At 46.2% G+C, this 24,846-nt stretch overlaps 1 protein-coding gene across 6 annotated transcripts in view; it reads right to left on the bottom strand.

The window, feature by feature from the left end:
* LOC137541751 (proto-oncogene Wnt-3) overlaps window positions 1-24,846 on the bottom strand; it is a 303,040-nt gene that overhangs the window by 16,547 nt on the left and 261,647 nt on the right. For all 6 annotated transcript variants that reach the window (XM_068263229.1, XM_068263233.1, XM_068263230.1 and 3 more), the window contains 2 exons: window positions 19,559-19,824; window positions 13,563-14,047 (listed from right to left, as the gene is read on the bottom strand). In XM_068263229.1, coding sequence (XP_068119330.1) covers window positions 13,568-14,047; window positions 19,559-19,824 — 746 coding nt within the window. In that variant the 3' untranslated portion in view covers window positions 13,563-13,567. The remainder of the gene's footprint in view (window positions 1-13,562; window positions 14,048-19,558; window positions 19,825-24,846) is intronic.

Genomic DNA, 24,846 nt, shown 5'->3' with positions numbered 1-24,846 from the left:
CTGAAACCCCTCCCACAAGAGGCTCTGAATACCGCGGTACTGCTGGCAAACTGCCACAATGTAACAATGTTCAGAGACAGGAAATAGCTGTTATTAGCTGTCTGTAACAGACAGAGCAGCTAGAAACAGCTAAATAACCTGCCCACAGTAACAATGTCACCATGTAATAAATGTCAGAATGTTAATCTGGGAGAGGAAAGATTTTACAATGAGCAAACACTGACTAAATCATTTATACATAATTATGGTAAAAAATGAAGCACTTTTTTTACTACATTATTTTCACTGGAGTTCCTCTTTAAAGTAGTCTATCTCCTCCCAGGGGATTATGAATTACCGGTATTTCTTGATTTACAAAAGCAGTTAAGGCTGGTTCACACTACAAGAGCTTTTTTAGCGCTAGTAATTTGTAAAGCTCTTGTTAATGCAATGCTATGGGTGATTTTTATGAAATCATGTGGCTGAAGTGAGAACGCACATATAGCATTACATTAGCAAGAGCTTTTAAAATCACAAGCACTTAGAAAAAGCTCTTGCAGTGTGAACCAGCCCTTTGAACTGAAACACACTCATACACGCTTTTCTGAGCGCTTTTTTTCTTACAACTTTTTAAAAAAACGCTCCAATTTACTTACAGTAAAATCGTGGTAAATCTTGCAATTTTACCTCGATTTTAATGTATGTCAATGGGAGCATTTTTTTTTAAATAGCTCTTAGAAAGCTTTTATGGGTAAAAAGCTCTTAGAAAAGCTCTGAGTGTGTTTGAGCCTTTACTCTGTTTAACTGCCAAAATAGTGTGCAAATGAGTAGTCTGGCTGTTGCACACACTTTCGATTCGTCAATGATTAGCCAATTTTACCAGCTCCATGAAAGCCAATAGGTTTTGAATACAGAACTATGAACAGATTGTGTAGGCAAGTTTCTCATTCTATATAAAACTGACCAATCAAAACAGTATGTCTGTACACACTTATAAGTGAAATTAAAGGGCCACTACAGCGAAATTTAAGCTACAGGGAAACTCTAGTAACATGTTTCTAATAGTAAGAGCAACACATGTTTGGTAATGTATCTGGTTACAAAGGTCAGCAGGATAGGATCATTTATATTGTAGCACCTCTTACAGATCAGTTGGAAAAAAGCGACGTCCTCCTCTGTTCAGCTGTAACGGCCAAATTCTATCCTCTACTTGTAAAAGAAAAGCCTGTTCTGTAACGCCTGGTACACACAATTTCATATCAGATTGACGGTAAAATCGATTATATCCAACAGGTCCGATCTGATTTTCAATTGTTTTACTGATTGATTTTGTATATAAGTGAGAAGAACTGTTGGATATAATCAATTTGACCTTCAAAGGGAAATTGCATTGTGTGTGCCAACATTACAGAGTCTTTTATCTCACAAGCAGAGGATAGAATTTGGCTGCTACAGCTTAAAGGGGCACTATGGCTAATTTCTTTGTCACTATAATATTAATATTTGTTTGTGTATTATATTTAAGTACACGTATTGTGGCAGATTACATTCTTTTCATTACACAGCCAATTCCTTTTATAGCATAAAGCCGCATTTACACGCGTGATGCGGCGGCGATGCTCCTTATCAATCGAGCAGCTGATGCGGCTCGATTGATAAGATCCGACAGGACGGATCTCTGCACCGCCGATTCCCTGCTCGCTCCCCGCGACCGCGAGGGGACAATGGCAGGGAATCGAGTGGAAGATAAGTGGCGCCGGCGGGGACTCGAATCCGCCGGCGCGCGGGGGCGCGGAAGAGGCGATCCGGTGGCTAATCGAGCCGCCGGATCGCCGCCTCATCTACCCGTGTAGATGAGGCTTAAAGGCTCTAAGCTTAAAGCCCTAGGCTCGCTACATGGTTAAAAAAAAAAAAACTGCTGCGCTTCCCCCTGGTGGTTTTTAATAGACCGCCAGGAGGGTTAACAGAGAAGGATGTTACTTTTCTATAACAGGTAAATTTATATTCTCTTTCTGTGAGATAAAAGCCTATTCTGTAATGCCTGGTTTTTATGATGCAATTTCCCATCAGATTGACTGTCAAATCAATTAGATCCAACAGGCACTTCTATTCAAAATAAATAAGAAAAACTATTAGAAATCAGATCTGACCTGTTGGGAATAATAGATTTGACCATCAATCTGATGTGAAATTGCATTGTGTGTACCAGGAGTTACAGAACAGGCTTTTATCTCACACACAGAGAGGATCAAATTTGGCTGTTAAAGGATACCACAACTGAAATGTGACATAATGAGATAGACATGTATATGTACAGTGCCTAGCACACAGATAACTATGCTGTGTTCCTTTTTTTCTTTCTCTGCCTGAAAGAGTTAAATATCAGGTATGTAAGTGGCTGACTCAGTCCTGACTCAGACAGGAAGTGACTACAGTGTGACCCTCACTGATAAGAAATTCCAACTATAAAACACTTTCCTAGCAGAAAATGGCTTCTGAGAGCTAGAAAGAGGTAAAAAAGGGGAATTTCTTATCAGTGAGGATCACACTGTAGTCACTTCCTGTCTGAGTCAGGACTGAGTCAGCCACTTACATACCTGATATTTAACTCTTTCAGGCAGAGAAAGAAAAAAAGGAACACTGCATAGTTATCTGTGTGCTAGGCCCTGTACATACACATGTCTATCTCATTATGTCACATTTCAGTTGTGGTATCCTTTAAGGAGAATCTGTACTCTGATTCTTACAATAAAAAGCATACCATTCTATTCATTATGTTCTCCTGGGCCCCTCTGTGCTGTTTCTGCCACTCCCTGCTGTGATCCTGGCTTGTAATTGCCAGTTTTAGGCAGTGTTTACAAACAAGACATGGCTTCTAACCAGCATGTGATAGGCTGAGAAAATCACAGTCTGTGACTCACACAGAGCCTGCAGGGGGCGTGGAGAGGGTGTGTATAATTTCTATCCTATCACAAGCAAGGCAGCACATTCCTGCCTGGGCCCGCCAAAGCAGTCAGAGGAAAGAAGATTAGATTATATAACAGAGATAATACAGCGACTTTGTAACTAGGAAAGGCTGCAGTAAGACAGACCAAATTAGAACATATCTAGGAACTTATAGGATAGAAGAAATAAGGCTGAACATTTTGTTACAGAGTCTCTTTAGAGAGACTCCGTAACAAAAATTGCATCCTGTTTTTTATCATCCTACAAGTTCCAAAAGCTATTCTAATGTGTTCTGGCTTACTGCAGCACTTTGTACTATCACAGTCTCTGTAATAAATCAACTTATCTCTCTCTTGTCAGATTTGTCAGCCTGTGTCTGGAAGGCTGCCAAGTTCTTCAGTGTTGTGGTTCTGCTATGAACTCCCCCTTCCAGGCCCCTCTATGCACACTGCATGTGTGTTATTTAGATTAGAGCAGCTTCTCTCTTCTCTCTTATCTTTTACAAGCTGGATAAATCATGCTCTGAGCTGGCTGGGCTTTCACATAGTGAGAAATTACAGACAAGGGCAAAGCTGTTTGCAGGAAGTAAAGAGCAGCCTGAAACTTCAGTGCATGAGAGATGCAGGGGGAAAGAAACACACAAATGATCTCTTGAGATTCAAAAGGAAGGCTGTATACAGCCTGCTTGTGTATGGATGTATTTTCTATGTGTGGACATACTCTACAGCAACCTACTTCCTGTATTGGTGGCCATTTTGTTTGTTTATAAACAAACTTTTTAAAACTGTTTTTAACCACTTTTAATGCGGCGGGGAGCGGCGAAATTGTGATAGAGGGGAATAGGAGATGTCCCCTAACGCACTGGTATGTTTACTTTTGTGTGATTTTAACAATACAGATTCTCTTTAACCACCTGAGCGGTCTGGACGAGCTCAGCTCGTCCAACAGCGCCGGAGGCTGCCGATCAGGCCCTGCTGGGCCGATTTTAATGAAATAAAAAGCAGCACACGCAGCCGGCACTTTGCCAGCCGCGTGTGCTACCTGATCGCCGCCGCAGCGCGGCGATCCGCCGCGTGCAGCGGCGAAAGAGGGTCCCCCCAGCCGCCCGAGCCCAGCGTAGCCGGAACAAACAGTTCCGGCCAGCGCTAAGGGCTGGATCGGAGGCGGCTGACATCCATGACGTCACTCCGCTCGTCGCCATGGCGACGAGGTAAGCGAAACACGGAAGGCCGCTCATTGCGGCCTTCCGTGTTACTCCTGGCCGCCGGAGGCGATCAGAAGAACGCATCCGGAGCGCCCTCTAGTGGGCTTTCATGCAGCCAACTTTTAGTTTTTTTTTTATTTAAAAAAAACCCTCCCGCAGCCGCCCTGGCGATCTTATCAGAACGCCAGGGTGGTTAAAGAAAAGCTGTGTCCTCCTCTGTTCACTTGTAACAGCCAAATACTATCCTCCTCGTGTGAGATAAAAGCCTGTTCTGTAATGACTGGTACACACGAGATTGCAATAGCCCATCAGATTGACTGTCAAATCGATTAAATCCAACAGGTCTGATCGATTTTTTTTTTTTTATAGAAGTGATCAGAAACCAGATCGGACCTGTTGGATATAATCAATTTGACAGTCAATTTGCATTGTGTGTACCAGGCACTACAGAACAGGCTTTTATCTCACAAGTGGAGGATAGAATTTGGCGATTACAGCTGAATAGAGGAGGACGTCGCTTTTCTCTAAGTGACAACCAGGATCTGTAAGAGGTGCTACAATATAAATTATCCTATCCTGCCGACCTTTGTAACCAGATACATTACCAAACATGTGTTTTTCTTACTATTAGAGACCGGTTTCTAGAGTTATCCCTGTAGCTTAAATTCCGCTTTGCTGCCCCTTTAACATAGGAAAATGTCATTTATTGTGCATTATGAAAAATATGTTTTACTGTTTTGGGCTAGTAGTACTTTACCTGTGGTCTGAGTTCAGGTTAGTGATTAGGGATAGTCAATGACATGCAAATAATTTTAACTTGCATGCAAATGTAATACAGATTGGTTGTAGCTTGAAATTGAGCCAATAGGAGTCACCGCCTGACTATTTAGACTGGACAGATTCCAAGCTACATAAAATTTGCATGGAAGCTGGAAGTTTTAGCATCTCCTTGAGCAACCTCTGGCCAAACAAACACAACCTGGTTGAAGTGTCAGCAGATCTTCATACAAATTACATGAATAAACACAGTCTAGCAGCTGGCAATGACTATTCTCCACTGCAGGAGACGAGGTGGTGCACAGAGTGTCTTAAAGGACAACTGAAGTGAGAGGGATACTGAAGATGCCATATTTATTTTTATTTAAGAAATACCAGTTGCCTGGCTTTCCTGCTGATCCTCTGCCTCTAATACTTTCAGCCATAGACCCTGAACAAGCATGCAGCAGATCAGGTGTTTCTGACATTATCAGATCTGACTAGATTAGCTGCATGCTTGTTCCTGGTGAACACTACTGCAGCCAAAGAGATCAGCAGGGCTGCCAGGCAACTGGTATTTTTAAAGGGAATAAAAATTGCAACCCTTCATAATTATTTCCTTTAAAATAATACCAGTTGCCTGGCTGCACTTCTGATCTATTTGCCTACAGTAGTGTGTGAATCGTACCAGGAACAAGCATGCAGCTAATCTTGTCAGATCTGACAATGTCAGAATCACCTGATCTGCTGCATGCTTGTTCAGGGTCTATGGCTGAAAGTATTAGAGGCAGAGGATCAGCAGGATAGCCAGGCAACTGGTATTGCATTAACCACCCTGGAGGTAATGACGAGCCTGGCTCGTCCAGCAGAAACATGCTGAAAGTGGTAATGTCGAGCTGGGCTCGTCAATACTGCCAGGGAGATTTCCTGTTTCTCTGCACCGCCGGCTCCACTTTTCCCTCATCAGAGGGATTCCCCAGAGTATCAATAGTAGAAAAAAGACGGCACACCACTGGCTCTGCAAACTTGCTGTGTATTGGCGAACAAAACACGTGTGTTTTGTTCGCCAATACACAGCAAGTTTGCAGAGCCAGTGGTGTGCCGTCTTTTTTCTACTATTGATGCTTTACGAGCTGTACGGGCAGTCCAGCTGAGACTTGGCACCGGCCTATGTGCAGGTATATCTAGACCTGAGATACCCTTTTTCATACAATTGACTTTTTCTATCGGATTCCCCAGAGTGGCTGGATGCCTGTCAGCACGCTGTGGGTAGCGATCTGTGCTACCCCCAGCGTGCAGAACTAGCATCCAGCCACTCTGGGGAATCCCTGTGCAGCCGGCGGGCAGAGAAAGTGCGTGCGGGCAGGGATTCCCCCTTCTGTGCGGAGGGGGTGGCTGGGTGTCTCCCTTCTGTGCAGGGGGGGAGATCCCCCTTCTATGCGGGCTGGTGGCCAGGTGTCTCCCTTCTGTGCAGGGAGGGAGATCCCCCTTCTATGCGGGCTGGTGGCCGGGTGTCTCCCTTCTGCGCAGGGGGGGGGGGGGGGGGAGATCCCCCTTCTATGCGGGCTGTTCGGGGACTCCCCCTTCTGTGTGTGTGTGGGGGGGTCCCCTTCTGTGCGGGCTGGCTGGGGGTGGCTCTTCCCTCTTCCTCCCTCCGGATCCCAAGTGCGTCCCCCTGAACCCCCCCCCTCCTGATCTCCTATCCTCCCCGGTATCCAGCCCTACACTACTCACCCGAGGGCTGTCTCCTGCGCCGGCCGCGATTGGCACCCTCCTCCATCGCTGAAGTCCCGGTCTGTGTAATTACAATACGCGGCTTGGTGACGTCACCAAGCCTCGTATAGTAGTTACACAGAACCGAGACTTCAGTGATGGAGGAGGAGGGTGCCAATCGCGGCCGGCGCAGGAGACAGCCCTCGGGTGAGTAGTGTAGGGCTTGATACCGGGGAGGATAGGAGATCAGGAGGGGGGGGGGGTATGGGGGGACGCACGTGGGATCCGGAGGGAGGAAGAGGGAAGAGCCACCCCCAGCCAGCCCGCACAGAAGGGGACCCCCCCACACACAGAAGGGGGAGTCCCCGAACAGCCCGCATAGAAGGGGGATCTCCCCCCCCCCTGCGCAGAAGGGAGACACCCGGCCACCAGCCCGCATAGAAGGGGAATCTCCCCCCCCCCCTGCGCAGAAAGGAGACACCCGGCCACCAGCCCGCATAGAAGGGGGATCTCCCCCCCCCCCCTGCGCAGAAGGGGGAATCCCCGACCAGCCACCAGCCCACAAGGAAGAGGGATCCCCCCCTCCCCTGCACAGAAGCCGCCGCAGGAGACAGCCCTCGGGTTAGTAAATCGGGGCTGGAGGAGACTGGGGGGTGGGGGATCGGGGGGGGGGGGGGGGGCGAGGGGGGACACCTGGCTACCTATACATCTGGCTAAATAACTGGCTACCTATACATCTGGTAAAACATCTGGCTACCTATACATCTGGCTAAATAACTGGCTACCTATACATCTGGTAAAACATCTGGCTACCTATACTTCTGGCTAAATATCTGCCTACCTATACATTTGGTAAAATATCTGCCTACCTATACATCTGGCAAAACTATACACCTGGCTACACATCTGGGTCTTATATTCACCATTGGCGTGCTGATCCCTCGTTGCGTACCTCTGATAGCTTCCTCGGTGCCTTCTTCCATGTCCCTTGGCAGATTTTGCTTCATGTCCCCCGGCGATCAGCGTTGATGACACCAGGGTCACACAGTGTCATCAACATCTCACAGTAAACACTTTTTTTTAGTTTAATTCAATACAATAACCTGTATTGAATTCAATATTTAAAAAAAAATGATTGCAAAAAAAAAAAAAAAAGGTTGACAATTATTGGAAATTAATTGAACCACTTTTTGCACGGAAATCCTGGGGAAATAGAACGCCAGGGAGGCTACAGGAAAAATATGGCAGCATCCATAAACCTCTCACTTCAGTTGTCCTTTAACCACTTCAGGACCGTAGGCTTTACCCCCCCTTAAGGACCAGACCCTTTTTTTTTCCATTCAGACCACTGCAGCTTTCACGGTTTATTGCTCGGTCATACAACCTAATGAATTTTGGCTCCTTTTCTTGTCACTAATAAAGCTTTCTTTTGGTGCTATTTGATTGCTGCTGCGATTTTTACTTTTTATTATATTCATCAAAAAAGACATGAATTTTGTCAAAAAAATAAAAAAAAATTTTAACTTTCTGTGCTGACATTTTTCAAATAAAGTAAAATTTCTGTATTCATGCAGCACGAAAAATGTGGCCAAACATGTTTTTAATTAAAAAAAAAACCCATTCAGCCTATATTGATTGGTTTGGGTAAAAGTTATAGCGTTTACAAACTATGGTGCAAAAAGTGTTTTTTCCCATTTTGTAGCATCTCTGACTTTTCTGACCACCTGACATGTTTCATGAGGGGCTAGAATTCCAGGATAGTATAAATACCCCCCAAACGACCCCATTTTGGAAAGAAGACATCCCAAACTATTCACTGAGAGGCATGGTGAGTTCATAGAAGATTTTATTTTATGTCACCAGTTAGCGGAAAATGACACTTTGTGAAAAAGAAAAAAAAAAGTTTCCATTTCTGCTAACTTGCGACAAAAAAAAATGAAATCTGCCACGGACTCACTATGCTCCTCTCTGAATACCTTGAAGTGTCTACTTTCCAAAATGGGGTAATTTGTGGGGTGTGTTTACTGTCCTGGCATTTTGGGGGGTGCCTAATTGTAAGCACCCCTGTAAAGCCTAAAGGTGCTCATTGGACTTTGGGCCCCTTAGCGCAGTTAGGCTGCAAAAAAGTGCCACACGTGGTATTGCTGTACTCAGGAGAAGTAGTATAATGTGTTTTGGGGTGTATTTTTACACATACCCATGCTGGGTGGGAGAAATATCTCTGTAAATGACAATTGTTTGATTTTTTTTTACACACAATTGTCCATTTACAGAGAGATTTCTCCCACTCAGCATGGGTATGTGTAAAAATACACCCCAAAACACATTATACTACTTTTCCTGAGTACGGCGATACCACGTGTGACACTTTTTTGCAGCCTAGGTGCGCTAAGGGGCCCAACTCACAGGTCATTTTGAGGCATTTGTGTTCTAGACTACTCCTCACGGTTTAGGGCCCCTAAAATGCCAGGGCAGTATAGGAACCCCACAAGTGACCCCATTTTAGAAAGAAGACACCCCAAGGTATTCCGTTAGGTGTATGGCGAGTTCATAGAAGATTTTATTTTTTGTCACAAGTTTGTGAAAAAAAACCCCAATAAAAATCAATTTCCGCTAAGTGTCATTTTTCACTAACTTGTGACAAAAAATAAAATCTTCTAAGAAATCGCCATACACCTAACCGAATACCTTGGGGTGTCTTCTTTCTAAAATGGGGTCACTTGTGGGGTTCCTATACTGCCCTGGCATTTTAGGGGCCCTAAACCGTGAGGAGTAGTCTAGAAAACAAATGCCTCAAAATGACCTGTGAGTTGGGCCCCTTAGCGCACCTAGGCTGCAAAAAAGTGTCACACGTGGTATCGCCGTACTTAAGAGAAGTAGTATAATGTGTTTTGGGGTGTATTTTTACACATACCCATGCTGGGTGGGAGAAATATCTCTGTAAATGACAATTGTGTGTAAAAAAATTCAAACAATTGTCATTTACAGAGATATTTCTCCCACCCAGTATGGGTATGTGTAAAAATACACCCCAAAACACATTATACTACTTCTCCTGAGTACGGCAATACCACATGTGTGGCACTTTTTTGCAGCTTAACTGCGCTAAGGGGCCCAAAGTCCAATGAGCACCTTTAGGCTTTACAGGGGTGCTTACAATTAAGCAATTTTTTTTACACACAATTGTCCATTTACAAACAATTGTCATTTACAGAGATATTTCTCCCACCCAGCATGGGTATGTGTAAAAATACACCCCAAAACACATTATACTACTTCTAAGTACGGCGATACCACGTGTGACACTTTTTTGCAGCCTAGGTGCGCTAAGGGCCCAACTCACAGGTCATTTTGAGGCATTTGTTTTCTAGACTACTCCTCACGGTTTAGGGCCCCTAAAATGCCAGGGCAGTATAGGAACCCCACAAGTGACCCCATTTTAGAAAAAAGACACCCCAAGGTATTCTGTTAGGTGTATGACGAGTTCATAGAAGATTTTATTTTTTGTCAAAAGTTAGCGGAAATTGATTTTTATTGGGGTCTTTTTCAAAAACTTTTGACAAAAAATAAAATCTTCTATGAACTCGTCATACACCTAACAGAATACCTTGGGGTGTCTTTTTTCTAAAATGGGGTCAATTGTGGGGTTCCTATACCGCCCTGGCATTTTACGGGCCCAAATCCGTGAGTAGTCTGGAAACCAAATGTCTCAAAATGACTGTTCAGGGGTATAAGCATCTGCAAATTTTGATGACAGGTAGTCTATGAGGGGGCGAATTTTGTGGAACCGGTCATAAGCAGGGTGGCCTTTTAGATGACAGGTTGTATTGGGCCTGATCTGATGGATAGGAGTGCTAGGGGGGTGACAGGAGGTGATTGATGGGTGTCTCAGGGGGTGGTTAGAGGGGAAAATAGATGCAATCAATGCATTGGGGAGGTGATCATCACACCTTGAGACACCCATCAATCACCTCCTGTCACCCCCTAGTACACCTACCTACTATGAGACATTTGGTTTCCAGACTATTCATGGTTTTGGGCCCTTAAAATGCCAGGGCGGTATAGGAACCCCACAAGTGACCCCATTTAAAAAAAAAAAAAAAAAAGACACCCCAAGGTATTCTGTTAGGTGTATGACGAGTTCATAGATTTTATTTTTTGTCAAAAGTTAGCGGAAATTGATTTTTATTGTTTTTGTTTTTCAACAAAGTGACATTTTTCACTATCTTGTGACAAAAAAAATCTTCTATGAACTCGCCATACACCTAACGGAATACCTTGGGGTGTCTTCTTTCTAAAATGGGGTCACTTGTGGGGTTCCTATACTGCCCTGGCATTTTAGGGGCCCTAAACCGTGAGGAGTAGTCTAGAAAACAAATGCCTCAAAATGACCTGTGAATAGGACGTTGGGCCCCTTAGCGCACCTAGGCTGTAAAAAAGTGTCACATGTGGTATCGCCATACTCAGGAGAAGTAGTATAATGTGTTTTGTGATGTATTTTTACACATACCCATGCTGGGTGGGAGAAATATCTCTGTAAATGGACAATTGTGTGTAAAAAAAATCAAAAGATTGTCATTTACAGAGGTATTTCTCCCACCCAGCATGGGTATGTGTAAAAATACACCACAAAACACATTATACTACTTCTCCTGAGTACGGCGGTACCACATGTGTGACACTTTTTTTACACCCGAAGTATGCTAAGGGGCCCAAAGTCCAATGAGTACCTTTAGGATTTCACAGGTCATTTTGCGACATTTGGTTTCAAGACTACTCCTCACGGTTTAGAGCCCCTAAAATGCCAGGGCAGTATAGGAACCCTACAAATGACTCCATTCTAGAAAGAAGACACCCAAAGGTATTCCGTTAGCAGTACGGTGAGTTCATAGAAGATTTTATTATTTGTCACAAGTTAGCGGAAAATGACACTTTGTGAAAAAAAAAAAACAATAAAAATCAATTTCCGCTAACTTTTGACAAAAAATAAAATCTTCTATGAACTCACCATACTCCTAACGGAATACCTTAGGGTGTCTTCTTTCTAAAATAGGGTCACTTGTGGGGTTCCTATACCGCCCTGGCATTTTACGGGCCCAAAACCATGAGTATTCTGGAAACCAAATGTCCCAAAATAACTGTTCAGGGGTATAAGCATCTGCAAATTTTGATGACAGGTGGTCTATGAGGGGGTGAATTCTGTGGAACCAGTCATAAGCAGGGTGGCCTTTTAGATGACAGGTTGTATTGGGCCTGATCTGATGGATAGGAGTGCTAGGGGGGTGACAGGAGGTGATTGATGGGTGTCTCAGGGGGTGGTTAGAGGGGAAAATAGATGCAATCAATGCACTGGGGAGGTGATCAGAAGGGGGTCTGAGGGTTTGGCCGAGTGATCAGGAGCCCACACGGGGCAAATTAGGGCCTGATCTGATGGGTAGGTGTGCTAGGGGGTGACAGGAGGTGATTGATGGATGTGATTAGAGGGGGGAATAGATGCAAGCAATGCACTGGCGAGGTGATCAGGGCTGGGGTCTGAGGGCGTTCTGAGGGTGTGGGCGGGTGATTGAGTGCCCTAGGGGCAGATAAGGGTCTAATCTGATAGGTAGCAGTGACAGGGGGTGAATGATGGGTAATTAGTGGGTGTTTAGGGTAGAGAACAGATGTAAACAATGCACTTGGGAGGTGATCTGACGTCGGATCTGCGGGTGATCTATTGGTGTGGGTGGGTGATCAGATTGCCTGCAAGGGGCAGTTTAGGTTGATTGATGGGTGATTGACAGGTGATCAGTGGGTTATTACAGGGGGGATAGAGGCATACAGTACACAGGGGGGGGGGTCTGGGGAGAATCTGAGGGGTGGGGGGGTGATCAGGAGGGGGCAGTTTGGGGAATAAAAAAAAGTGTTGACAGATAATGACAGGGAGTGATTGATGGGTGATTAGGTGCAAACAGGGGTCGGGGGGGGGGGGGGGTGCTGTGGGCGATCAGGGGGCAGGGGCGGGGAATCAGTGTGCTTGGGTGCAGACCAGGGTGGCTGCAGCCTGCCCTGGTGGTCCCTCGGACACTGGGACCACCAGGGCAGGAGGCAGCCTGTATAATAGGCTTTGTATACATTACATTACAAAGCCTATTATACGCATGGATCGGCGGAGATTTGTATTCCTCCGCCCGCCGGCGCTGCTAAGTGGCCGGCGAGCTGGAGGCTAAATCCCCGGCCATCGATCCCCGGTGGAGGGGATCGCTCCGCCCATGCCCGTACAAGGACCGCCGCCTCTGTGCATGCGGCGGTCCTTGCGGGATCCACTTTCCAGCCGCCCCTGTGCAGTGGGCGGTCAGCAAGTGGTTAAGGTGGCCACAAATCAGGTAATTTTACAATTGACCTTCTGATTAAATAATTTTATAGAATCAGAGGAGAATCTGTGCTGCAACATGTCTGATTGAGGTTTCGATTTGTCAAAAAAATGGATTGGACAGGCTGGAAAATCTTGGTCGCAAGTGCTCAATTGATTGCACATCGGTAACGACATTCAATATGGTGAGGACCATGGGACTCCTGGCTGGTGCCCCTACAATGTAAAATGTCCCCCATGCTGGTGTGCGGAGAGGTGAGATTTTACAACACTATCTCACCTATCCTCCGGCGTGACTTCTGGCATCCCCCGTCACTTCAACCCTGTGTACCGTGGTAATGGCAGGAATCGCACCGGCAGACTGGTGAGATTTTATGGAGCACATTAACTGTGGGGTCATTTTTGTACTTGGGAGGGGGCTGACAGGCAGGCAGTGGAAATGGCGATGCCAGGGAGATTTGGGATATATTTTATGTTGAAATGTAAAATGCTCTGTGGTTTATGGACAGGCAACAGATCCCTCACTGATCATAGAGGAATCTGTCTGCCCATAAATGGCCTGATGTATGGACACCTTTAGTGTAAAGTGAGATATGTGATTGGTGGTTTCAGTACCTGTGTCACTTGCAGGTGTGGACATCATAGATCCGCACGCACTCCTGGCAGCTCACGTAGCAGCACCAGTGGAAGATGCAGTGACACTTCTCCTTGCGTTTCTCAGTCCGGGTGTTGTGTCCTCGGCCACAGCACAGCAGGTCACAGCCATCTATCCCATGGGACGTCACATTGCAGGAGCGTCCTCGGGTGCCAAAGGATCCAGTCTCTGGGTTGGGCTCACAGAAGTTGGGGGACGTCTCGTAGTAGACCAGGTCCCTCTCTGTGGGAGGTTTGAACAGGGAGTATTTGGCTCGCAGAGTTTCCACCCATCCTCGAGACTCTCGGTGCTTCTCCACAGCCATCTCCGAGGCGCTGTCATACTTGTCCTTCAGGTGGTCACCGATCGCTCGGAAGTCAGGCTGGGACCACCAGCAGGTCTTCACCTCACAGCTGCCGGACAGACCGTGACACTTACACCTCAGATGCATGTGATCCAGTATGGTCTGTGGCAGGAAAACAATACATATGTGAGAACACAACATATTTCACACAATTATTTGTAGCGTACAGCGTTTCTCTCATAAGCATTAGGAGAGTGAATAAAGTGCTTACCTCCTCAACAACCCATTATTGCAGTTTATCTTGGAATACCACTTCACACTTGCTTATAATAGGTTTCAAGGAAAAATACAAACACTTTCCAACAGGATCACACAATGCAAAAAAAAACAGCCGCTGCTGAGGCTACCAAATCCACTCTGGTGTCATCAAAACTGTATGATAAATCCTCAGCGCCTGGTGTCAGATGATACCTTCAGTCACCCAAAAGTGCTTAATACATACAGGTGGCCTTCACCAAGGCAAATAAGGGAACTGGTAACAAATTGTTGCAATAACGCAAACAGCAGTTTATTTCCAATAACAGCAATAAAAACAGTGCACAGGTACACACATTGCTGGCCCTTAAAACAGGGACCCTCAACATGTAAACAGCATATCCTATCAAGTATATCAAATACACTAAAGGATTGGTATAGTAGTGATAGACAAATGCCCAATCTCCGGTTCCCTGGGCATTTGTGTACCGCTACTAAAAGAATCCTTCAGTGTACCTGTGCACTGTTTTATTGCTCTGTTATTGGAAATAAACTGCTGTTTGCTTTATTGCAACAACTGGTTACCAGTTCCCTTATTTGCCTTGGTGAAGGTCACCTGTATGTGTCGAGCACTTTTAGGTGACTGTAGGCATCATCTGACACCAGGCACTGAGAATTTATCATACAGTTTTAATAGGTTTTGTTAATAGTAGAAATGCTGCCTACAGTAATATTACAGACTGTCAGAAGCATTTTTCTCTTACACCTTTGTGCAGTGATGAGCAGCTTCTAAAGCCACTGGACTATTAAGGCTCAGATCGCATCAAACCAAATCACAAATGGCCCATTCAGACCAGAAAGTGCAGTCTCCTCTGCCATGGGGTTTTGTGCCCAGCTACATACTTTGAAAAAAATATATATTCATCCATTAAGCCCAACCAGTGGGAGTCCGGAGCAGAAGCATTTCCAGCATCCGCTGTCTAGAGGACTGAGAAGTGTGAATGGATCCTATTAATAAAATAGGATCCCCTGTGCATGTTTGTGGTTTCTGCAAAACATGTAGTGTTGGTGGGCCTTGAGGACAGGGTTGGGAAACTGTGCATTAGACTGTCTGTTTTTGCGTTCCACTGCGATCAGCCTAGAGACAGCCAAAAAGTGCCCATTTTGCATTGCAGTGTGACTCGAGCCTTGTGTAAATTATCTGCTTACCGGAAGCCTCATTCACACAGGAGAAGTGAACCTATACACACTAGAGGGTTGTGACAGAGGCAGCCAATCGAGATTATCTCTGCCGAGATTCCAGCATGTGTATGGTAGCCCAAATACATGACTGCCAAGAGATCCAGTGCTGAATGATCTCAAAGTGCATAGTTCTTCTTGCCCCACATGGTGGGAGGTACCTGGTGGGATATACCATTGTCCCCCCACCACCATGTCAACAGAACAGACCTACAAATTAATGATGCATCTGTACATTACTTGGCTGTACACACCTTAATGCCTGGTGCACACCATGCAAGTTTCCCATTAGATCGATGGGTTGAAACGATAATTTCCAACAGGTACAATCAGATTTCACTTACCTGGGGCTTCCACCAGCCCCATGCAGACATCCTGTGCCGTCAATCAAACATCCTCCAGTACCCTGCAGCCAGCTAGTTTCGTTTTTGCCAAATAGTCGCCAGGCCAGTGCACCTGCGCAGCCCTGATCATATGTACACATAGTACGTGTACTGCGCATGTACAGGGCAGGGTCGGGTGCACGATCAAGGACGAAACTAACTGGCTGCAGGGGATTGGAGGATCGGTGATAGATGGTGTGGGGACAGTAAGTCTGCAGGGGGCTGGTGGAAGCCCCATGTAAGTGAAACTTCATTTTTACTCAGTAAAGGTTCACTTTAACATGCCTGCAGCTCATAAGGATACAACTAATGTACAGGTCATAAAATAAATAAATTGGATAAATCAGTTCACAGGGACAGATGCCTAGAAAACTGGAGCATAACCCACAGCAACTAATTAAAATCCTTGATTCACTTAACAGATAAAGTTCCCCAGAGAAGCCAATCAGGATTCATCTACTAAATTTATTCTAATGTGTTGCCCTGGGCAACTGTGCTCTAGTTTTGTTCCAGTATTCCCTAAGCTGATAAAGACTCACATTGTATGTATGATGCTTGTTCCAGTCCCAGAAACACCCTGCCAATAATCATAAAGACCAGAGTTATAATATACTGTATAATCTGGTGATGATCTCTATTATCACCATAAATCATTGAGAGAATTACATGGGAAAGGGCTTGAAAATCAATAGCTAATCTTTATTCATACACAGTCATGTGGAAAGTAACATGAATAAAGAGGATTTGCTATGTTCAAGCTGTATCCCATTGTATTCTCTCAAAATGAAGCTGCCCACAGACATCCAACTATTGGCAGCTCATAATTCTCCTTAAAGGACACCTGAAGTGAGGTAGGTATGAAAACTGCCATATTTATTTCCTTTTAAGCAACACAAGTTGCCTGGCTATCATGCTGATCCTCTGCCTTTACTACTTGTAGCCACTGACCCTGACTAAGCATTTATCAGATCAGGTGTCTCTGACATTAGTGTAAGATCTGACAAGATTAGCTGCATGCTTGTTTCTGGTGTGATACAGACTACTGCAGCCAAACAGATCAGCAGGGCTGCCAGAGAACTGGTCTTGTTTAACCTGCTGGGCGGTATGGACGAGCTCAGCTCGTCCATTACCGCCGGAGGCTGCCGCTCAGGCCCTGCTGGGCCGATTTTAATGAAATAAAAAGGAGCACATGCAGCCGGCACTTTGCCAGCCGCGTGTGCTACCTGATCGCCGCCGCAGCGCGGCGATGCACTGCGTGCAGCAGCGAAAAAAGAGGGTCCCCCCCAGCCGCCCGAGCCCAGCGCAGCCGAACCAAACAGTTCCGGCCAGCGCTAAGGGCTGGATCGGAGGCGGCTGACGTCAGGACGTCCATGACGTCACTCCGCTCGTCGCCCTGGCGACGAGGAAAGCATAACAAGAAGGGCAGCTCATCGCGGCCTTTCTTGTTACTTCTGATCGCCTGGGGCGATCAGAAGTACGCATTCGGAGCGCCCTCTAGTGGGCTTTCATGCAGCCAACTTTCAGTTGGCTGCATGCAATAGTTTTGTTTTTTTTTATTAAAAAAAAAAACAACGTCCGATCGCCAGCCTGGCGATCTTAATAGAACGCCAGGCTGGTTAAAAGGACAAATATGGCTGGCTCCATATACCTCTCATATATGGTTCCCTTTAAGGCTCCATATACCTCAGGTTCCCTTTTAAGAGAACCGAGGTGGGTATTTAAAATGTTAAGACAACACAGAGGCACATCCTGTGCGTTATGACATGCCTCTGTGTCTCTGTATTACTGCCTTAAATTAATTTTTCACTATGCCGAAAAATTGTAAAATTTAAAATATGTGCAAACATATACAAATAAGAAGTATGTTTTTTCCAGAGTAAAATGAGCCATAAATTACCTTTCTCTTAAGTTGCTGTCACTTACAGTAGGTAGTGGAAATCTGACAGAAGTGACAGGTTTTGGACTAGTCCATATCTTCATAGGGGATTCTCAGCAAGGCTTTTATTCTTTATAAAGATATTCCCTAAAAAGGATTTAAACAATGATGCTGGCCAGCTTCCCTGCTCGCTACACCGTTTTTTTTGCAGTTGGACAGAGCAACTGCCATTCACTAAGTGCTTTTGAAAATAAATAAATCTCTAAGAACCCCCTATGAAGAGATGAACCCGTCGCTTCTGTCAGATTTCTACTCCTTACTGTAAGTGATAGCAAGATAGGAGAAAAGGAATTTATTTTACTCTGGAAAAATGTACTTCTTATTTGTTTATGTTTGCACATATTTTAAATTATAATTTTTTTTGCCATAGTGCCCCTTTAAAGTCTCCCTCCCCCCCCCCCCGGGTCTGCTGTGCCCTATTGTAAAAAGTGCTATGCTAGCGCCAATGTCTTTGTCGATAGCCATGTATTTACCTTCATCCTGTCATTCTAGCTGGCCTCTCCTGCCCGCTTCCATGAACTTCCTCCAATGCAGTGATGTCAAACCGGTCCTACGAGGGCCGAGATCCTCACACATTTTTGATACAGCTCAAATGAATTGATGGGTCTGAATCAGGAAAGGTGTGGTCCATGAGGTAGAACACATTCCTCTCTTTCTCAGTCCATTCTAAACACTGGCAGGGATCTGGCCCTCCAGGCCTTGAGTTCGACACGTGCTCCAATGGGAAGCTAAGCTTTGACCTGGGAGGTACTTCCTGGGTGGCGGCTTAGCTTCCGATTAAAAGCTCATGGAGGCGGGAGAGCCCAGCTAGCATGACAGGATGGAGGGGCGGCAATACTGAGACACAGAGGCATGTCATAGCGCACAGAATATGCCTCTGTGTTATCTTAACATTTTAATTACCCACCTCGGTTCTCTTTAAGGTGGCCATACATCTACTAACTTAACAGCCAATTGACCATCGAGACGATAAGTTATTTAATTGGATGAAAATCAATGCCGCCAAGAGCATGCCCGATCGACAGTGCAACCAATTTCGGGCCATAATTGGTCGCACGTATCAATTGAACATTCTGCAAGATGTCTGACTTCGTGGTCGATCGGGTGCACAGCCTTAATGGCTAACGAAATCGGGATGAGTGACGAAACCCCCACTGCTGTCCTCGCTAATGTAAAACGTTCCCCCTGGTGCAATATACTTTACCTGTTGGTGTCCGCCACTGGCTCCGCCCGCAGTCCGCATACATGTGCCCCACATGGTTGCTGGAGTAACGTGGATATGTGTGTGTTTACGTCACACGCACCCACGTATATGCAGCGGCAACCATGTGGGGAACGTGTATGAGGATTGAGGGCGGAGCCAGTGGCGGTCGGACACCAGCAGGTAAAGTATACTGCACTGGGCACTGAAGGGGACATTTTACATTAGGAGGGCTCCGGGCGAGCCTGTGTCACAAGGCCGATTCCTGATGAATTTCAGCATGAAATCCATCGGGAATCATCCTGTGGTGTATGGGCAGCCGACAGATCTCTCTCTAATCAGATTCAATTAGAGAGAGATTGGTCTCTTGGTAGAATCTGCCCATCATCGCTAGATGTATTGCTAGCTTTAGAGACAATTGTTTGATAGTTTTGGGTGAAAGTTTAACATCAGTACAGCTACCCACATTAGACTAGGTGGTTTAGTTATCGGACATGATAGACAATTACATGAGAAGCGAGCACCATTGTTCTACAGTTGTTCCCCAGCACAGCGCACTGCTTACACATCACCCTCCCTCTTTCCATAGAGCAGGACAAGCTACAGAGTTTCTAAACCGGATATCCTGAATGATTGATTACCAACCATTATTTACTTACCGCCCTTCCTGCCTCGTTGTTGTGCCTATTCATGGCCGATCTGGCATCTGGCCGGTTTTCTCTGGCATCAGCAAACTCTCTGGACACCAGGACCCCAAAGTCTGCATCTTCACTGCAGCCACCCCACTTCCAGCCATCTCCGGATGAGCCTTTGTGATGGGAGTCACAGCCACAGATGGTGGAGCTGCCTTCTGCACAGGATCGGGTCACAGCATAGGCCACTCCGGCTGAAGCAATGGCGTGAACAAAAGCAGACTCCCGCGTGGCTGCAGAGGACAAAGCAAAGGTGCAGCGTTACTACCCAATGCCTGGGCTGACATGAGGCCAACACAGCAGAAGCATTACACAGCTACTCATCCTGGGGAATATCTAATCTAAGAGACAGAGGAAATCTTTACTGAAATATAGAGGCTGCCACTTCTATCACTAATTCCAAACAAGTGTTCTGTCTCCACTGGCTGCATGTTTATCACAGGTCAATAATAGTGGTTATTGGAGTCTGGAAGGGTTAGAAGTCTGGCATGTTTGTGACCCCATTCTGGAGAATTCTCACTTTTCACGTTTACTGGCTTGGAGAAAACGCTCTCCATCTGAGGATGCCAGTCCATAGTGTCATACCCCAGCTCCAACCAAGTCACAGTGCTCCACGCCAGCCACCCCCAGCTCTAGCCAAGTCACAGTGCTCCACGCCAGCCACCCCCAGCTCTAGCCAAGTCACAGTGCTCCACGCTGCCACCCCTAGCTTCACCAAAATCACAGTGCTCCACCCTGGCACCCCCAGATCTAGCCAAGTCACAGTGCTCCACACTGCCACCCCTAGCTTCACCCAAGTCACAGTGCTCCACGCTGCCACCCCTAGCTTCACCCAAGTCACAGTGCTCCACACTGCCACCCCTAGCTTCAACCAAGTCACAGTGCTCCACACTGCCACTCCCTGCTCTAGCCAAGTCACAGTGCTCCACGCTGCCATCCCCAGCTCTAGCCAAGTCACAGTGCTCCACGCTGCCACCCCTAGCTTCAACCAAGTCACAGTGCTCCACGCTGCCACCCCTAGCTTCACCCAAGTCACAGTGCTCCACACTGCCACTCCCTGCTCTAGCCAAGTCACAGTGCTCCACGCCAGCCACCCCCAGCTCTAGCCAAGTCACAGTGCTCCACGCTGCCACCCCTAGCTTCACCAAAATCACAGTGCTCCACCCTGGCACCCCCAGATCTAGCCAAGTCACAGTGCTCCACACTGCCACCCCTAGCTTCACCCAAGTCACAGTGCTCCACGCTGCCACCCCTAGCTTCACCCAAGTCACAGTGCTCCACACTGCCACCCCTAGCTTCAACCAAGTCACAGTGCTCCACACTGCCACTCCCTGCTCTAGCCAAGTCACAGTGCTCCACGCTGCCATCCCCAGCTCTAGCCAAGTCACAGTGCTCCACGCTGCCACCCCTAGCTTCAACCAAGTCACAGTGCTCCACGCTGCCACCCCTAGCTTCACCCAAGTCACAGTGCTCCACACTGCCACTCCCTGCTCTAGCCAAGTCACAGTGCTCCACGCTGCCACCCCCAGCTCTAGCCAAGTCACAGTGCTCCACGCTGCCACCCCTAGCTTCAACCAAATCACAGTGCTCCACGCTGCCACCCCTAGCTTCACCCAAGTCACAGTGCTCCACGCTGCCACCCCTAGCTTCACCCAAGTCACAGTGCTCCACGCTGCCACCCCTAGCTTCACCCAAGTCACAGTGCTCCACGCTGCCACCACTAGCTTCACCCAAGTCACAGTGCTCCACGCTGCCACCCCTAGCTTCAACCAAGTCACAGTGCTCCACGCTGCCACCCCCAGCTCTAGCCAAGTCACAGTGCTCCACGCTGCCACCCCTAGCTTCAACCAAGTCACAGTGCTCCACGCTGCCACCCCTAGCTTCTCCCAAGTCACAGTGCTCTATGCTGCCACCCCTAGCTTCACCCAAGTCACAGCGCTCTATGCTGCCACCCCCAGCTCTAGCCAAGTCACAGTGCTCCACGCTGCCACCCCTAGCTTCACCCAAGTCACAGTGCTCCACGTTGCCACCCCTAGCTTCACCCAAGTCACAGTGCTCCACGTTGCCACCCCTAGCTTCACCCAAGTCACAGTGCTCCATGCTGCCACCCCCAGCTCTAGCCAAGTCACAGTGCTCCACGCTGCCACCCCTAGCTTCACCCAAGTCACAGTGCTCCACGCTGCCACCCCTAGCTTCACCCAAGTCACAGTGCTCCACACTGCCACCCCTAGCTTCAACCAAGTCACAGTGCTCCACGCTGCCACCCCTAGCTTCTCCCAAGTCACAGTGCTCTATGCTGCCACCCCTAGCTTCACCCAAGTCACAGTGCTCCATGCTGCCACCCCTAGCTTCACCCAAGTCACAGTGCTCCACGCTGCCACCCCTAGCTTCAACCAAGTCACAGTGCTCCACGCTGCCACCCCTAGCTTCACCCAAGTCACAGTGCTCCATGCTGCCACCCCCAGCTCTAGCCAAGTCACAGTGCTCCACGCTGCCACCCCTAGCTTCACCCAAGTCACAGTGCTCTATGCTGCCACCCCTAGCTTCACCCAAGTCACAGTGCTCCACGCTGCCACCCCTAGCTTCACCCAAGTCACAGTGCTCCACGCTGCCACCCCCAGCTCTAGCCAAGTCACAGTGCTCCACGCTGCCACCCCTAGCTTCACCCAAGTCACAGTGCTCTACGCTGCCACCCCTAGCTTCACCCAAGTCACAGTGCTCCACGCTGCCACCCCTAGCTTCACCCAAGTCACAGTGCTCTACACTGCCACCCCTAGCTTCACCCAAGTCACAGTGCTCCACACTGCCTGCCACCCCAGCTCTAGCCATGTCACATTGTTCCACACTACCACCCCTTCCTCCAATGCTCCACGTTGCCACCCCAGATACATAAGTGACACTTTCGAGTCAAACTATGGCGCAGCTCTCACTGATAACTAATTACAGCCACGGTGCAGGGAACACATCTAAAAAAAGGTCAGTAGTTTAAAGGGAAGCTTAAGTGGGAGGGATATGGAGGCTGCCATAATTATTTCTTTTAAAGAATACCAGTTGCCTGGCAGTCCTGCTAATATCTCTGGCTGCAGTAGTGTCTGAATCACACACCTGAAACAAGCATGCAGCCTAATGCATACTTCATTCGGAGCACCTGATGGGTCTATAGCTAAAAGTATTTGAGACACAGGATCAGCAGTACAGAAAGGAAATGTGTATGGTTTAAATAGAAATAAAAATGTCAGCCTCTATATACCTCACACTACAGGTTCCCTTTATGATGGGAGCTGTAAAATACTAAATGGCTCTCATTTAGATGAGACAATATAAACATTAAGCAAAGAAAAGGAGGTTCCGCTACACCAATGGCTGGGTGAAAAAAGTCTCCATTTATTGTCACATCAGTGGGTACACAAAGTTAAAAAAGCTCACGCGTATCAGAGCTCATGGCTCCTTAATCATAGCTAGTAATTTAAACTTGTTTTTAGCTCAACAGAAATAATACTGCGGGATTCTAGTAATATTTAGGAGTGGGAATATAAATAGTATTCTTTAGGCTCTAAAGCAAACCTGAACTCAAAATAAACTGATGACTTTAACCACTTCTCTACCACAGGTTTTTCCCCTTCAAAAGTACTTCCCATTCATTCGGTAATAACTTCATCGCTACTTATCACACTGAAAAGGATCTATATATTATTTTTTGCGGGACAAACTAGGCTTTGCTTGGGCAGTACTTTATGCTAAGAATTATTTTATATGCATTTGACAGGGAAGAAGGGAAAAAAAATGAAAAAAGCTTTCAGCTTTCAGCCATTGTAGTATAAAAATAAAATGTGCTATTGTAGATAAAACAGACATTTTATTTGCCCATTTGTCCCAGTTATTACAATGTTTAAATTGTGTCCCTAGTACAATGTATGGCGATAATATTTTATTTTGGGTTAGGGGTGAAGGAGTTAAAAAAAATAATGAAAATGTATTTAATTTTTCTATGGTAAGTGTATAATGGTGTATTTGGAAGTAGTTTTACTTTTTGGCCACAAGATGGTGCTATAATAACTCTGTTTTCTAAAAATAGAAAACAGAACCAAGTGTTTACATGTGTTTATAGGTGCTTAACCACTTAAACCCCCGCGGTACGAATTTCTCCGTCCCTTTTTTCCCCCCTAAAAAACCAGGGACGGAGAAATCCGTACCTTCCGCGCTACCGCCGCTGTCCGCACTCCCGCCGCTCGTGCGCGCGCACCCGCCGCTCGTGCACGCCGCCGCCTGCTCGCACGGAGATCAATGAACGGGAAAATCTATTCCCGTTCGTTGATCTAGCCCCCGCAATGATCGTGCTGCTTCTATTAGAAACAGCGCGATCATAGTGATTCTCCCAGCCTCCTACTGCTTCCTGTAAGCGTCCGGAAGGACCCTTACAGGTCGCATGTAAACAAACACACTGTGGCCATCTTGTGGCCAAATAGTAAACTACACCCTAAAAGCATTTTACATAAACAAACATTACATTTACACAATAAATTAACTCATTACCTCCCACACTTTCCAATTTTTTTATTTTTTTTTTGTAATAAAAAAAAAATACAATAAAAAAAAACAAACATAAATAGTTACCTTTGGGACTGAACTTTTTAAATATTTATGTCAAGAGGGTATAACACTGTTACTTTATAAACTGCGGGCTTGTAATTAGGGATGGATGCAAAACTGAAAAAAATGCACCTTTATTTCCAAATAAAATATTGTCGCCAAACATTGTGATAGGGACATAATTTAAATGGTTTTATAACCGGGACAAATGGTTAAATACATTTCATGGGTTTTAATTACAGTATCATGCTTTATTTAACCACTTGAGGACCTAGGGCTTTCTACCCCTTAAGGACCGGCCACTTTTTTTCCATTCAGACCACTGCAGCTTTCACGGTTTATTGCTCGCTCATACAACCTACCACGTAAATGAATTTTGGCTCCTTTTCTTGTCACTAATAAAGCTTTCTTTTGCTGCTATTTGATTGCTCCTGCGATTTTTACTTTTTATTATATTCATCAAAAAAGACATGAATTTTGGCAAAAAAATGATTTTTTTAACTTTCTGTGCTGACATTTTTCAAATAAAGTAAAATTTCTGTATACATGCAGCGCGAAAAATGTGGACAAACATGTTTTTGATTAAAAAAAACCCCATTCAGTGTATATTTATTGGTTTGGGTAAAAGTTATAGCGTTTACAAACTATGGTGCAAAAAGTGAATT

This window comes from Hyperolius riggenbachi, chromosome 12 (assembly GCF_040937935.1).
Source record: "Hyperolius riggenbachi isolate aHypRig1 chromosome 12, aHypRig1.pri, whole genome shotgun sequence".
Classification (NCBI taxonomy): Eukaryota; Metazoa; Chordata; class Amphibia; order Anura; family Hyperoliidae; genus Hyperolius; species Hyperolius riggenbachi.
The sequence above is the reverse complement of the archived record's forward strand: the minus strand, read 5'-3'. Positions and strand labels throughout refer to the sequence as shown.